This window comes from Bos taurus, chromosome 9 (assembly GCF_002263795.3).
Source record: "Bos taurus isolate L1 Dominette 01449 registration number 42190680 breed Hereford chromosome 9, ARS-UCD2.0, whole genome shotgun sequence".
Lineage (NCBI taxonomy): Eukaryota > Metazoa > Chordata > Mammalia > Artiodactyla > Bovidae > Bos > Bos taurus.
In genome coordinates this window covers 96,286,158-96,300,557 of record NC_037336.1, presented here as the reverse complement: position 1 = coordinate 96,300,557, position 14,400 = coordinate 96,286,158, and the positions used below count along the sequence as shown (strand labels likewise).

The 14,400-nt window shown below is 56.7% G+C and overlaps 1 protein-coding gene across 1 annotated transcript in view; it reads right to left on the bottom strand.

Moving 5' to 3' along the window:
- Positions 1–538: 538 nt before the first annotated feature.
- IGF2R (insulin like growth factor 2 receptor) overlaps positions 539–14,400 on the bottom strand; it is a 102,527-nt gene continuing 88,665 nt past the window's right edge. Inside the window, 10 exon segments of the mRNA NM_174352.2 lie at positions 539–2,354; positions 3,008–3,077; positions 4,028–4,180; positions 4,648–4,834; positions 7,938–8,125; positions 8,514–8,660; positions 9,568–9,682; positions 11,874–12,010; positions 12,893–13,127; positions 14,236–14,382. Coding sequence (NP_776777.1) covers positions 1,947–2,354; positions 3,008–3,077; positions 4,028–4,180; positions 4,648–4,834; positions 7,938–8,125; positions 8,514–8,660; positions 9,568–9,682; positions 11,874–12,010; positions 12,893–13,127; positions 14,236–14,382 — 1,787 coding nt within the window. The 3' untranslated portion in view covers positions 539–1,946.

Below are 14,400 nucleotides of genomic sequence, written 5' to 3'. Positions count from 1 at the left end.
CGAGAGAGATGCTTGTAAGTTCTCAAGGGGAAAACAGTCTCTCCAGTTGGAAATAATCAGAACATGAGCAGAAAGGAAGGGCGCTGACTCCGATAAGTCTATAGTCAGACATCATACTCCCTGCTCGGTCTGTCTTCATAGTAACATCCGGGAAGCTCTAGTTACTAGTCGGTCATTTCAGGTGGAAACCAGATTCATGCACGAGAAGCCCCCCTCCCCGCTCCATGTAAGCCTGGGCTGTATACCAGGACTGTGGGATCTGCACTCATGGTGGCTGTTTTGGTAAAAAAATAAATAAATATCCCAAGGTCTGCTTCCTTAGAAGGAGGAAGAACCAGGTGTGGGTGAAGCTGACAGAGCCCCCCGTGGGCCTTGAGTAAGCATCTACACTCGGAGAGACTCAGGGACACTTGTGAAGGGCCGGCCGACACCCGGACACAACTGTCTTTGGAATGGGACAGGAGACGCAGAGAGGGCATCGGACGCGGCAGCAAACTCAGGGGCTTTTCACTTAAGGGCAGAAAGCAGGACCACCCAGTTAATAATTTATCTTTTATTCAAATCGTTGAATACCTTATATTACAGTAAATTTGATTGGAAAAAAAATGAGGAAAGAAATCAATTTTTAAAAATACACTCATGTTGAAATCATATAAGCTAGCCAAACAAGAGTACAAACCCAGGAACCCTGCGGGTTGGTTGGCTTTCCAGAATATGAATACCACTGAGTCTATATACAGCTCTATAAATGCCAGAAAAGTCATTCGTTAAACACTTCAGAGAAAGGCGCCAACAGCCGGGGAAGGACGCGGTCCCCCCTCCCGTCCTGCGGACCGGGCGGCCGGTCTTGGCCGTGCCCAGGCGGGAATCCAAGTGCAAGGCTGGGGGCGAGAGCCTGGCCCACTGGCTTTCATGCAACTTCCGTGAGTCACGCACTGTGCAAATTAAGGCTTCTTATAGGTCGAATGGTCGATAGACACTTTTTTTTTTTTTCTTAAAAAAATAAGCACAGTAAAGGTGGTATCATGAGAACCTGAAGAGGTGAGACCTACACCCCAAGTCTGGAAAAAAGTCTGACATCTCGACTCCCATTCTCTCAGACACACATGTGCGCACCTAGGCACAGGCGTGCGCATGCACGCGCGCACACACGCACACACGCACACACACACACACACATCAATCTTTGGGTGGGTTGTTTGACTTCACCAGCTGGCGAGAGAAATACTGATAAGTGTGCTCTGTGCACCTGGAATCGAAGACATCATGCAAAAAAAAAAAAAAGGCTGCAGCTGTTACTGACTCGGGAGGCAGAGAGCGGGCGGCTCCCTCCACAGCCCAGGCAACCGCGGACCCACGCGTGTGCGCACGCACACACCCGTGTGCCCTGACGCCACAGAAGCAAAAGAGAAGAGACAGAGTGGTGGAGTCTAACTGAGAGGATACATGGTGGACCAGTTCAAAGCGTCCGAGCATGCCCACAGCCTCCCCCCGCCTAAAAGATGGACAGGAAAGGTTACCCCCCTGCCGGCAGGAAAAAACTGTTGGTGGTTTTTTTTTTTTTTTTCTTTTTTCGCAAACCTGAGTAATTGTCAAAAGTCAATAAATAGGAGAGAATTAAATGCTAAAATATAATGATCAAATACCCTACAGGGCCTAAAGCAGCAAGGGTCTTCCTTAAAGGCAGCCCTCAGTCCCAAGACGCGTCTGGCCCCGGCGCCTTTAGGAAGCGCACGGCGGCCACGCTCAAGGTGAGGGCTGGGGACAGACCCGGGGCTGGCGCGGCCATCAGCGGCCGCGCCTCCTCCCCGTGCCCACGGAGAGGGGCGCCCCCCTCCTCCCCCACCACCAACACTCTTCCCTTTTTTGGACAGTTTTCGTTAAAGGCCAAGGACAGAAGCATCACGGAGTCCCATCGGATTTGGTCGGAGCCGGCGCGGGCGAGCCTAGACGTGCAGGAGGTCCTCGTCGCTGTCGTCGTGGAAGGTGCTGATGGGCGTGGCCGCCGCCCGGGGCCGCCCCCGGCGCGCCGGCTCCCCACGCACCAGCCCCACCCGGTCGTCCGCCCGCAGCGGCGGTGGCGCCTTCCGAGGCAGTGGCCGCAGCGGGGGGCCACCTTCGGCGCCAGGAGCCCGGCCTGGCGGGCGCACCTTCACCTCGGGCAGCGTCAGGACCTCGTCCTCGCTATCCTGCTCGTCGCCGTGCAGGGCGCTCAGCGTGTCGGCAGCTCTCACCGACTTGGCGGCCACGTGCCCGTTCTCCTGGCCCTCCTTCCCGGGCCGCGGCGCCGGCGGCTGGATCTCCTCCATCAGCCACTCGGTCTCGTTCTCGTCGGCCTCCTCCTCCTTGTTCACCTGCCAGGACACCGCAGGGACCATGGGCCCACCTGAGACCTCATCTGACCACCCCTGAAACCCCAGCAGGGAGAGGAAGGGGAAGGCTGGCAAGCGCCAGCTCCTGCTGAGATCCGACCAAGGCAGACAGGGTCAGGGACTCAGGGACGGGCCCTCTGATCCTGAAGCCCTAAGTGGTAGAGAGAGGTGCCGAAGGGGAAAAGAGCCCGGTGGACACCACGTGGATGCGTGCAGTTGAGGGAGACCTTCTAGAAAGCAGCTGGCAGGACAATCAAGAGCCAGGAGAGCATTTATGCCACCTGGGCTCAACTGCCAGAAACTCAACCAAAGGAAATCATCCAAATGCCAGGGCACAACAAGTTTCATTGTCATGCTTTCTGTAGAAGAGCCAAAAAAGTAGAAACGATCTGAATATTAAATGCTGTAAGAAATTAGCCGCCATCACAATTGGAAAACCTTGAAGAAGAAAGGACAAAGAATGTGTTCAGGTTGAGAGCTACGAGAGGCAGTTTCCCCTTCGGCGGTTTCGAACGGCCTGCGATGATGGTTTCCTTGCAGCCACTGGCCGACATCTCGACATGTGGACTGTGTGTGTGTGTCTAGCGGGGTTGGGGACGGGGCGGGAAGCCGCCGGAGGCCTCAGCAGGCCTTACCTTCGAGTACTTGTAGGACACGTTCGCGCTCCGGCGGCAGCAGTTGGTAAGCCTGCTCATTACCATCTCCCTGCAAAGGGGGTTCCAGTTACTCCAGCCTGGAGCCACCCCGCCCTGGATCCCCAACCCTGTGCCCCCCGACAGGAGGCTGTGCCCACCCAAGCACACGCTCCCTCAACCCACAACAGCAGGGCTTGGAGCCAAGTCAGAGGAAGGAAGGCTATGGAATCAGGAGAAGCAGATTCAAACCCTGTATGCAAAGACACGCCCCGTCTTTGTGGTGCTAACAGAGACCAGAGTGAGTTACCCCACATCTCTGCGCGTGCTCTTCCGCATGCGGATGGAACAAGCCCACACCTCCCTGCCACCCCAGGGCTGTGCTGAGATTACCGGGCTGAGTGGCAAACCCAGGGCCAGCTCACACCCAGACCTCCTGCCCCACTCCAGCATCTGGCTGATGGCCTCTGGGGTGGTGGTGGTCAGCACTTCCTGACCCTGTCATTTGCCTCTGGATTGGTGGGCAGGTGAGGGGGGAGATAGGAAGCCCCAGAGCCGGCCCATCCCTGCCCTTGGGACACGGCTGACCACATGCAGAGCCCTGGGCCTCGTTCACAGGTGACGTGAAACCTGCTGGACAGTCACACTGGCCTGCCCGTGAGTGACAAGACCTTTCATCCCCCAAAGGGGAGACTACGGATGGGGGTGAGGTCACAGCTGGCACCTCGTAAATGCTCTCCTCTTAAGGGAAGGGGTCAGTTGATCAGAAGATGGTCAGCTCACGTGGGGACACGTGCAGCGAGCCATGTCCTGGGAACAGGGCGGGCTCGGGCTGAGGCCCATGGGGCATCTGGCCACGTGACCTGACAGCTCAGACGCACGGACAGTCATCGCAGGAAGCTCTACACAACACAGCGTCCAGGGTCTTAAGAGCTCTAGCTGCTGCTGCTCAAGAAGAGGAAGCCAGGGCTTGACTCTGGGCCTCTGGCCTGGCCCCCCGCCCGGACCCTCCCCTCTCCTTACCGGCGCTCCTTCTTGTACAGCAGCAGGGTGAGCAGGCAGGCGGTGAGTGCCACCAGCAGCAGGCTGAGCACTGCCCCGACCGCCTGGCTGCGCTCTGAGAGCCCTTTGTGCTCCTGGGCGTCATCCCCTGCGATCTCCTCGTCGAAGCCCGCCCTACAGGGAGACCACAGCGCTCAGCCCCCTGCCCGGCGAGGCCCAGGCCCTGACTGTGCACACCCACACCCAGGAAGACACGAGCCACTAGCCGGGAGAACCCCCGTGGGCAAACCCCTCTGACGCCGAGACTGAGGTGGAGGGGCAGGAAAGGCCGAAAGACACTGCCTCCGCCACACGAGCTTCCATCACTAAGGGGATGAGGAGAGCTGCTTTGGAGAACATGCCTCGCCCCCCTGCAGCCTTGCTGACCCTGCTGCGGGGCCCTGAAGGCACAGAGGCACTTCTGGAGCAGAGACTCAGGGGGACACACCAGCTGCCCTGGTCTTCCAGGACCACGACTCTCTGCTCTGGGAAGACACAGGGTCACAACCCAGGTAACAACTTCTCCTTCGCAACAACTCATCTCTGGAGCCAGCCTTGGCACTCTGGGGCTGGGGGACACTGTGGGCCAGCACCCCGCTTACCCCAGCGGGCACACGGCAGAGGTGTGCCAGGAGAAGAGGTACTGGCAGTCGGCAGTCTCGTGGCTGAACTCGGGGATCCCGTCCTTCACCAGGGGGTCACAGTGGAAGAAGATGGTGGAGGACACAGACTTTGTCTTGTCTTTTCCACACTTGGAGGACGAGGTGAACACCACATCCAGGTCGCCATCTGTCAAAAAGGCAGACGCACACACAGGCACAGTAGCATGAACATGGGTGCTTCAACAGCGGGCTGAGTTTACCTCTCCATCATCTGCAAAAGGTCTGCAGAGACTTAGAATCAGACGAAAGGGTCCTTCGTCTCATGTCCCAGAGGAGCCCTTCACAAGACTGCTCACACACAATATGGAGCCCCTGCCCTAAGTCAGGAAGCGGGAGAGATTTGAACCTTGCCCTAAGACAGGTCTGGCCTTTGTCCTCAGCAAACAACATGATGTGGAGTGGGGGCTGCCCACATGTCTCAGTCCGCCTGGACACCAGGGTTGACCATGTAGGCAACCAATCAACCAACAAATCAGCCCACTAACCAACCAATCAACCAACCAGTCAACTAGTCAACCAGCCAACCAACCCACTAACCGAACAACCAACCAACTAACCAACCAGCCAGTCAACCAACCAACCAACCAGTCAGCAAACCAACTAAAAAACTGACTAGTCAGTCAAGCATACACAATGAAGTATCAACAAACCCTGGACATGGAGGCGCAGTGGGCCTCCCTGGTCAGCTCCTGAGCTTCCGTGCGCGTTGTCACACGTTCACACTGTCACACATTTGTCCGTTGACACCTCCTGACTCCACAGGGAGAAGACGCCACAAGCGTCTGGCTCCCTCCTGGACTTCACCCTGCGGTGCTTCTCCCACTGGCTGGTTTTAATTTACACCCTTTCACTATAATAACCTGTAAGCATGACTAAGACAGCTTTTCGTGGTGTCTTTCTAACGAGCTATCACACCCAAGGAGCGCCCCCTGAATGTGCAGCTGGTGTGAGACGCAAGGGGTCCCTGTGCGGACCCTGCCTCGTGAGGACAGCTTGGCGGCCGGTGCGCAGCTGCCCCCGCTAGACGGCCAGGGTGTGCGGTGTGTGCGGTGGGAGCGAGTGGAGGCCAGCCCCGAGGCCGGCCATGTGGGCTGGGCTCAGGGGGCCCCCGGGGTCCTCACTCGTACGTACCTGGCTGAGCCGTGACCCGAGAGGGCTGCCCCACAGCCTGGACTGTGGACACAAAGCCATGAGGTTGGTGAGGAGCCAAGGTGGCAATACCGAAGCTCAGCCAGAGACGGGCCTGGAGGCCTCCCGCCCTCACCCTCTGGAATGAACGCAGACGTGTGGTGGGGTGGTACGTAGACGAAGGTCTTAAAACCAAACCTATTTCCTACTGGTGGTGAGTGAATGGAGTGAAAAGGTAAGAAAGGGATTTATCTAACCAAGAATAAATAAATGCGCACACACACACACACACACGCTCCCTAAGCCTGGGGACTGCAGGAGGCCAACTAGACTAGACATAGGCCTTACAGACATAAGGTTCTCAGCCTGGTAACTGGGCCCCTGACCAGGGCTGCGGCGTGGAGCCGGACCACTGCTGCAGACCCACCAGCGGCAGTGCCCCTGGGTGAGAGAAGGGAGCCCCGAGCTGGGTGTGGCAGTGCGGAAGTGGGTGGGGGTGGGCAGGCCGAGGTGTGCCAGCAGGAAGGCCCGAGGAGAAGTGGCAGGGTGCCTGCAGGTGCTCCTGATGGAGAGGCGTGGACGCGAGCCAGGCTGACCTGGCAGGACTCTGCCCAGCTCCAGTGGGCACTGCCAAGCACAGAGACTGGCTTATTTACCACCTACGCATGGAAACTTCTCCGAGACTCCACCTACTCAGGGAGCAGCTACCCACCCCACCTCCTCTCGGGGAGGTCAAAAGTCAGCTGGTTTTGTAAACACATTTAACTGTTTTTAAAAAAGCAAGTTCATTTACCTAGTTCAAAAATCAAACCATGAAATGGTTTACAGAGGAAGACTAGTTGATGAAAACAAAAACACAGGAGCTGCCTCCTGGAAATATTCTTTCCAGGTCAAGAAGGAATTAGCAAAGACATGGGTGAGGGGGATGAGGAGGTACAAACGTCAGTGGCACAAGAAAGAAGCGTACATATGAAGTGCAAAGTGTGGGAACACAGTCAGTAACTACGTCACGTCTTTGCATGGTGACAGATGACAACCAGACCTAGCGTGGTGATGATTTTTGAAATGTACGGAAATGTTGAAAACGCTATGTTGTGCAACTGGAACTAACAGAGCACGGCAGGTCAATTATGTTTCAGAAACAAACCAACAAACTCACAGCAAAAGAGATAAGATTTGCGGTTACCAGGGGTGTAATACTCAGATGCCACACACCACATGCTAAATATAACGAACCCTGCTGTATGTCAAAAGAATAAATCCTAAGAGTTCTCACTACAAGAGAAAAATAATTTTTTTTTCTACTTTTTAAATTTTGTACCTACAGGACGTGATGGACAGTCACTAAGTTTATTGTGATAATCATTTCATGATGTATACAATGCAGATCATAATTCTGTACACCTTAAACTTATACAGTGTTAGTCGTTCAGTCATGTCCAATGCTTGTGAGACCCCATGGACTACAGCCCCCCAGGCTCCTCTGTCCATGGAATTCTCCAGGCAAGAATACTGGAGTAAGTTGCCATTTCCTTCTCCAGGGGATCTTCCCAACCCAGGGAGCGAACCCAGGTCTCCTGCATTACAGGCAGATTCTTAACCATCTGAGCTATGGCTCTATGTCAATTTTATCTCAACAAAAAGGAAGGAAAAAAAGAAACACAGGAAAAAGCTGCATCCGTGTAGCGGAAGGCCTTCCTCCACACCCACTGCGAACACTTGGGCCAGGTCGCTCTCTTTTCATCCTTTTGACAAATACAAAATCTCTTACCTTCCCCTAGTAACATCTAAAGTTTAAAAATAAAGAAGCATTGTGATGAAAACCAAACCAACCAAAAGTAATTCTGGCTGTGGTCCTCCACGCCCACCTCACCACCTCTAGTTTAGACCAGGCTTTGCACATCTGTGTAGGACGTAAGTCTTCCCGACAGTGAACCGCTGCGACTCTGACATGTGCTGCTCAGTCCACAAGACACAGGATTGGATCTGGGGCTTTCAGATTAAAACCAATCTGATGTTTTAACCGAAGGGAGTGTGTGCTCATAAAAAGGTTAATGTGCCTCCGAGGAAGCTAAACGTGGCACGCGGGTGGAGGGAATTACCTTGAACGTAGTATCTGGTTTGGTTGGAGGTTCCGACTTTGCGACTGAAGTGCTGGTCGTTGGCCTTCCTCTGGCAGATGCTGGCCCCAGAGCAGGCGGGGCTGCTGGAGCCCATGATGGACGACAGCTGGATCTCGTAGATGTACCTGTCCCCGTTGGTTCTCACGTCCCCAGAGGCGCTGAATCGTCTGAGGAGAAAGAAAAGGGCTCGGGGACAGCCCTGGATCCCGGGACCCACCTAGTGACGCTGCTAAGAAACTTAAAGAAAGAAACTAGTAAAGCCAGAAGGTTCCTCATCAAAAATCGGTCCAGAAGGTTCCAGCTCCGACCCCTGGGCTTATCACAAATGGTAAGAGGAGGAGCGACATTATTTTCACACTCGAGAGACCTCGCCATCTTTGGGGTTCGACTCGAACAGCTAAGCGATGCCTGCCCTCTGTCTGAGCCAGACGTGACAATGGTAACTGGAAACGGTAACTAAAACGCGCCAACACGGACCTCTTCGTCTCACAGCCTTCAGCCGGGCAGAGACGGGAGGATTACGGGGCGGCGCTCCCACAGAACGGCCCCACTTACTTGAAGTAAATATCCCCGAGGCTGAAGCTCCGGCCGTTGGCCGGGTTGGTGATGGTCCCATTCACCATCTGCACCTCCTGAGGCTTCACGGCGCAGGCCGCTCGTGAGTCCCAGCTGAAGTGGTAGGTGCAGCTGTCGACGTCGAACCTGCAGGGGCACACGGACCACGGTCACGGCCCCCCTTCCGCCCACCTTCCAGGGCCCCGGGAGCCCCCCACCGCCCACCTGCCCTTCCGCCCCGGGAGCCCCCCTCCGCCCAACTGCCCTTCTGCCCCAGGAGCCCCCCACCGCCCAGCCCTTCCCGCCCCCAGCCAGGGACCAGCCGCTCCAGGCTAGGGGGTTGACTTCATCTCCCTTCCCCAACACCATCCAGCTCAACCACCATGTGAAAAAAAAAAGCAGGCAAGCACTTCAACATGTAATTTTTTTACATTTAGACACTGGGCAACATCTAACAGCTGGGAAGATCTGCTCCCGTATTTTTGAAAGCCTGCTTTACAAGCATTGATTTCGACCCTTTGACAGTTCCTGGGTCTCCCCTTTCCCAAGCCCTGCTTCTGTAAGGAAATCGGGCCTGTTCAACAAGCACAGCTCACATGCTCCCTCTGCTGGCCAAACGCCCTCCCAGCACCAGAGGCGGAAATTTCCAGCAAAATAAAAGGGCATTCCAGGTGGGGCCGCCCCACCTGCTGGGAGTCCCAGACCAGCCGCCTGAACAGCTGGCCGTGGGCGGCACCCATTAGTGAAGCCTTAGTTACACTGAGACCTTGAAGACAGAGGCCGGTGAAATCCCACTTTATGCAACTGCTTTATCAGTCTCATGCACGGGTCCCAGCCTCCATCTAGGACTCCTCCCTTGCAGACTTGCCCTGGCCCCACCAGGCTAGGGGTCTCAGGGGCCGGTCCCCCCCATCGCTACTGTGATAACCCCAGTATCCTCTCTGAGGCACGCACACTAAGCCGCCAAGCAGAAACCGCGGGGAGGAGTTCTGACGGGGGCCCAGCCCGCCCAGCGCCCAGCTACCCCCTGGGGTGGGGTACCCCGCACCCTCACCTCGTGAACGAAGGCCGCCCCACTGTCTTGGCACAGGTCAGCTCGATGACAGCAGACGCTGTCTTATTGTCCCCACAGTAGTGGCCTTTAGAGTAAGTTACGATGACTCTGTCATCTGAAACACAGACCATTGAACTGACGTTATCTCTAGGGCATCCTAGGAGCCTCAAGGTCAGAAGTGGCTCTGGAGACTCATCTCCCTGGCGGTCAGCACTGCCAGCCTGGTGACTCGCACCCAGCCCACGTCACTACCTGCATGGCCAGAGGAGACCGGGGGTCACAACTCAGCCCCTACCTGTGAGCACTCTCCTGTGTGATAGGGAGACCCCAGGGCGTGCGGCTCAGGGCCGAGCAAGGAGCCCCCCACACGGCATGCGTGCAGGGCTGGACCGCAGGTAACAGCGGCAGCCTGAGGTCCCCAGCTCTCTGCAACCTCTGTACCAGCCCGGCGCTTCCCCCATGTGCCCCACGAGCCACCTGGGATGAAGAGGGCAGGGGGCGAGACCTCCACCTCGCAGAGAGATGGCCCACACAGAACCGCTCTGGTCTGCTCGGTCTCCTGGCTCCACATGGGGCTGTTCCTGCTTCTGAAGAGGGTGTGGTTGAGGAACCAGCAGAGCCCTAATATGCAGGGGCCAAGGGAAGCAGGGACTCGCTTTCAGCAGCCTGGCTCCCAGGGGCCAGAGGTTCTGAGAGCTGCCCTGGGGACGCCCGAGCCCAGCCCCACTCAGCGGACGGATGGCGGCTCCAGGGGCCGGGACACAGCAGGCTCAGGCCCGGCTCTCAGCAGTCCTCGGGCGTGGCGCTCACACCCAATCCACATCCTTAGAGGCAGTGGGCCCAGAATGGGCAGTACCAGCTGCCAGGGGTCCTCCAGGCACGGCCGAGGCACAGGGGCCAACCAAGGGGAGCTGAGGGGTGAGACCCAGGCTCCCGGCCCCAGTCACGGTCAAAGGTACTCTGGGTGAATCTGTTATAAATAACTGGGCTTCTCTGGAAAATTCTGGAAGTTTCACAGCTTCGAAGAGAAATGCTTAAACTCCTAGAACATGGAAACAACAGGTGGAGGTCTTGCTGAAGTGCTGCCCCACCCCACAGACGAGATGGGCAGCACTCTTGACCTTCCAGGCCTCAGGCACTCAACCTCAGAAGTGGACTAAGACGCTGACCTGGAGAAGTGCTGAAGGTTACACGTGTGCACACACATGTATGACACACACACGTATGAAGCACAGATCTCGAGGACTGCTGGTTCCTGTGATAAGAGTCCGACTCTTCACCCCATTAGGTGATGTCCCCTAAGTGAACATGGGGTCACGGTGACGGGCCTTAGACGGTTGTCCTGTTGGGGCCAGAGAGGCAAGATCCCACCTGGCGTGTCAGAGAACAGGAGGTCTCACTATGCTTTTCAGGAGGCTTCAACCTCCTAGTCTTTGCACTCGGCTGTGGGAAGACCCAGGTCAGACGTCCACACGATGACGAGGCACAGGAAGAGAACGACCCTCAGCCCCCGGCGCCCTTCACAGCAGCAACAACCGAGGTCTCCAAGGTCACGGGCTGGGAGGTCTGGACACTTCTGCTGGGGCTCGGGCGGGGGGTGACTTCACCCCCACTTCCAACCTGCAGAGTCGGGGTTACTCTCCAGGGTGACAGTTGTCCTCCAGAATTTCCTTTCTCCATTTCAACAGCTCGAGTGGACTAAGTCTCCCTGTGCTTTCATCAGGACAGCTTGGGGAACCCCAGCCCCTCCCCGCAGCTGAACAGGCACAATGACGGTTTTCTTCCTTGTCCCTTCCACCAGCCCTGACTGTCCCTAAGTGAAGAAAGCCCAACCTTCTCCCTTCGCATGAAGAGTCTTTCACTCAACAACCAACTGCAAGAGAAATTTTCCATCAGAACTATTAACAAAGAGCTTCATTTTCCGATGTCAAATTATTAAGACATTTACGAGGATGTATCTGGATGGTCCTGACCAGGTTTTCGTGTTTGTCGTCTGGCTTCTCCCGAATAAACCCGTGCACGTGTACGGGGAGACTCGGGCACTCGGCCCACAGTTGGAGCCGCGACTCACAGGAGCCCTGGACATCCCAAGATGACCCAGCCCTCGAGACACAGATCGGGACCTGCCATCTCAGAGAACACGAGGCGGTTCTAACGCTTCAGGAGGTGCCAGGCTGCCTGAGAAACGGTTACTGAGAATAACACTCCTGCAGGTTCCGACGGAAGCCAGCGCTGACCCTCCAGTCCCAGGACGACACCCTCACCTTCCCAACTCAGACGCGACACGTGTGACCGCAGGGCCTTACCTACAACATCCAGCTTCTGTGTGTGAACGAGCCCGAGGACCTGCACCTCGCCAGAGGTGCTCTTTTTGCACACGCTGGCTCTCTCCGAGCAGTCCTGGGGTCCCTTGTATATTTTCTGACACAGGTTGATGTAGTACCTGCAGAACAACACAGAGGAGGTGAGCAAGGTCGGCGTCTGTCCCAACACGCTTGGGGGCAGCTCTTCCCGCCCTTTCAGAAGAGGCTACCGTCCGAGCATCTCTCAGCACCTCTGGACACAGCCCTGACCCAGGTCTCTGAGTAAACGAAGGCCAGAGAGTGGATGGACGCTGAAAATGCGCACGTGCCCACCGGGCACACGGGGTGAGTCCCGAGAGTCAGGTGGCTAACAGACTCAGGCGGCTGAGTCAGGACAGGCAGCGGCTGAAACCCTGGCAAGGCATTCCCCCGTCTTCAGGTTCCCGAGGCTTCCGGGTCCACGCTCCCCACTGCTCTAAGCGTGAAGCGGTCAGGCCAGCACAGCCAAGGTACTAGGGGCAGCAAAGTGGGGCAAATTAACACCCCCACCAACCCAACACAGATGGGTGGTTTAGTCAAAGTCGTGTCCGACTGTTGTGACCCCATGGACTGTAGCCCGCCAGGCTCCTCCATCCTTGGGATTCTCCAGGCAAGGATACTGGAGTGGGTTGCCATCTCCTTCTCCAGGGGATCTTCCTGACCCAGGGATGGAGCCTGGGTCACCCGCATTGCAGGCAGATTCTTTACCAACTGAGCCACCAGGGAAGCCCAACACGGACAGCATCCCAGACAAGAAGCAAACCGCGCCTGATTCCATCAGGCCCGCAGCTGCTCACCAGGTGCTTTGGGATCTCAAGGCTGGCTTTAGCTGCCTCTGCTTCCAAACCCCCTGGAATGCACCAGGCCTGCCCGAGCAGAGGCCTGAGGCTGTGCCACCTTCAGAATCGGAGCTTGAAGCGCCGCACACTCGCCCCGTCGGGGCGACGGACACAGCCGGCAGGCTGGTAGGGGGAGGTACTCACGAGGCTCCGTTGTGGACGAAGGACCAGGAGCCGGTGAGGGACGAGAGCAGCCGCAGGTCGTAGGTCCGGTGCTTCTGGACGAACTTGCACTCCATCTTCTTCGGGGGGCAGACCACCTTCGTCTTCCACTCGAAGGTCACCTCACACCCGCGCACCTCGCTGAAGACCTGGGGCCGCCCCACGTCGGCGTCCTCGTCACACTTGAAGATGATGACGGACGTCCGGTGGCTGGTGGCTGGGCGGCACGCGAGGCGAGCGTCAGGCCCCCCGCCCGGCTGGGATGCCTGCCCCCGCGGCGCTGGCGCTGAGGGGTGCTGTCCATCCCCGGCCGTTCCCCACTTCCTGCTGTGTTTCATTCCCATTTCCACCCTCAAATTAGGACCAAGTTCCCCTTCTGCACTTAACCACCCCACAGCAACAGTACAATTCCTTTCAAACAGGTATTACTTGATTAAAGTATGAATGATAACGATAATAAGAATCCTGTGATAAACTAAAAATATGTCATCTAACCTACCAGGAAAAAGATGCTTTCGTAATAAGCCTCCAAAGAAGGCTACAGTAGTGCCTTGTAGACTTAATGTTTCTAATTCCTCGTGTGTGTGTGTGTGTGTTAGTCGCTCAGCTGTGTCCAGCTCTTTGTGACCCCACGGACTGTAGCCCGCCAGGCTCCTCTGTCCATGGCATTCTCCAGGCAAGAATACTGGAGTGGGTTGCTGCTCCCTTCTCCAGGGGCTCTTTCCGAGCCAGGGATTGAACACAGGTCTCCTACATTGCAGGCAGCTTCTTTCCTGTCTGAGCCAACAGGGAAGCCCTAATTCCTTAACATGTATCATTCTGTTCCATGGCCACTTACAAGAACTAAACAACTTGTCATGCAGTTGTCCCGTCACTTTCCCTGAGAACTCACATCTGTCTGTGCCCCGCGTGTTACTAGGACTCTCGTGGGTCCATTCTCTTCACAGCAGCAAGGGCACTGAGACCCCCCACACCCCGCCCCTGCCCGGCACAGCCCACTGTAGAGCGGACGGTTGCAGACAAGGCCCTGCAGACCTGGGACAGCAGCAATTCTAACGAGCGTGGACGTGAGCCACTGGTGCTGAAAAAACTGGCATGCGGACACGAGCCCCTGGAGCTGGGGAGGGGGAGAGCTGACCGCCCCACACCTATCTGTCACCCTGCCCCACAGAGCAATTGATGACTTTTCTTTATGGAAAATAGCCCCGGCGAGAAAACACCACATGCACCAGAGGCGCTGCCACTAACGTGGACAGTCCAGGAAGAGAACCTCCAGGCGCAGGGCTACCGCGCCGGCCAGCGGGGGCCCCGGCGTGTCCACTTACAGTGCTTGCAGAAGCCCCACTCGTGGTCTCTGTCGTAGTTGGCGGTGGTCGCGCACCAGAGCCTGGCCCTGCTCTCCACAACACACTCCTCGTAGCTCTTCCCGTTGAACACGAAGGGGAACACACACGGCTCGCCGTCCTCAGTTTCTGGGAAGGGGAAATCAG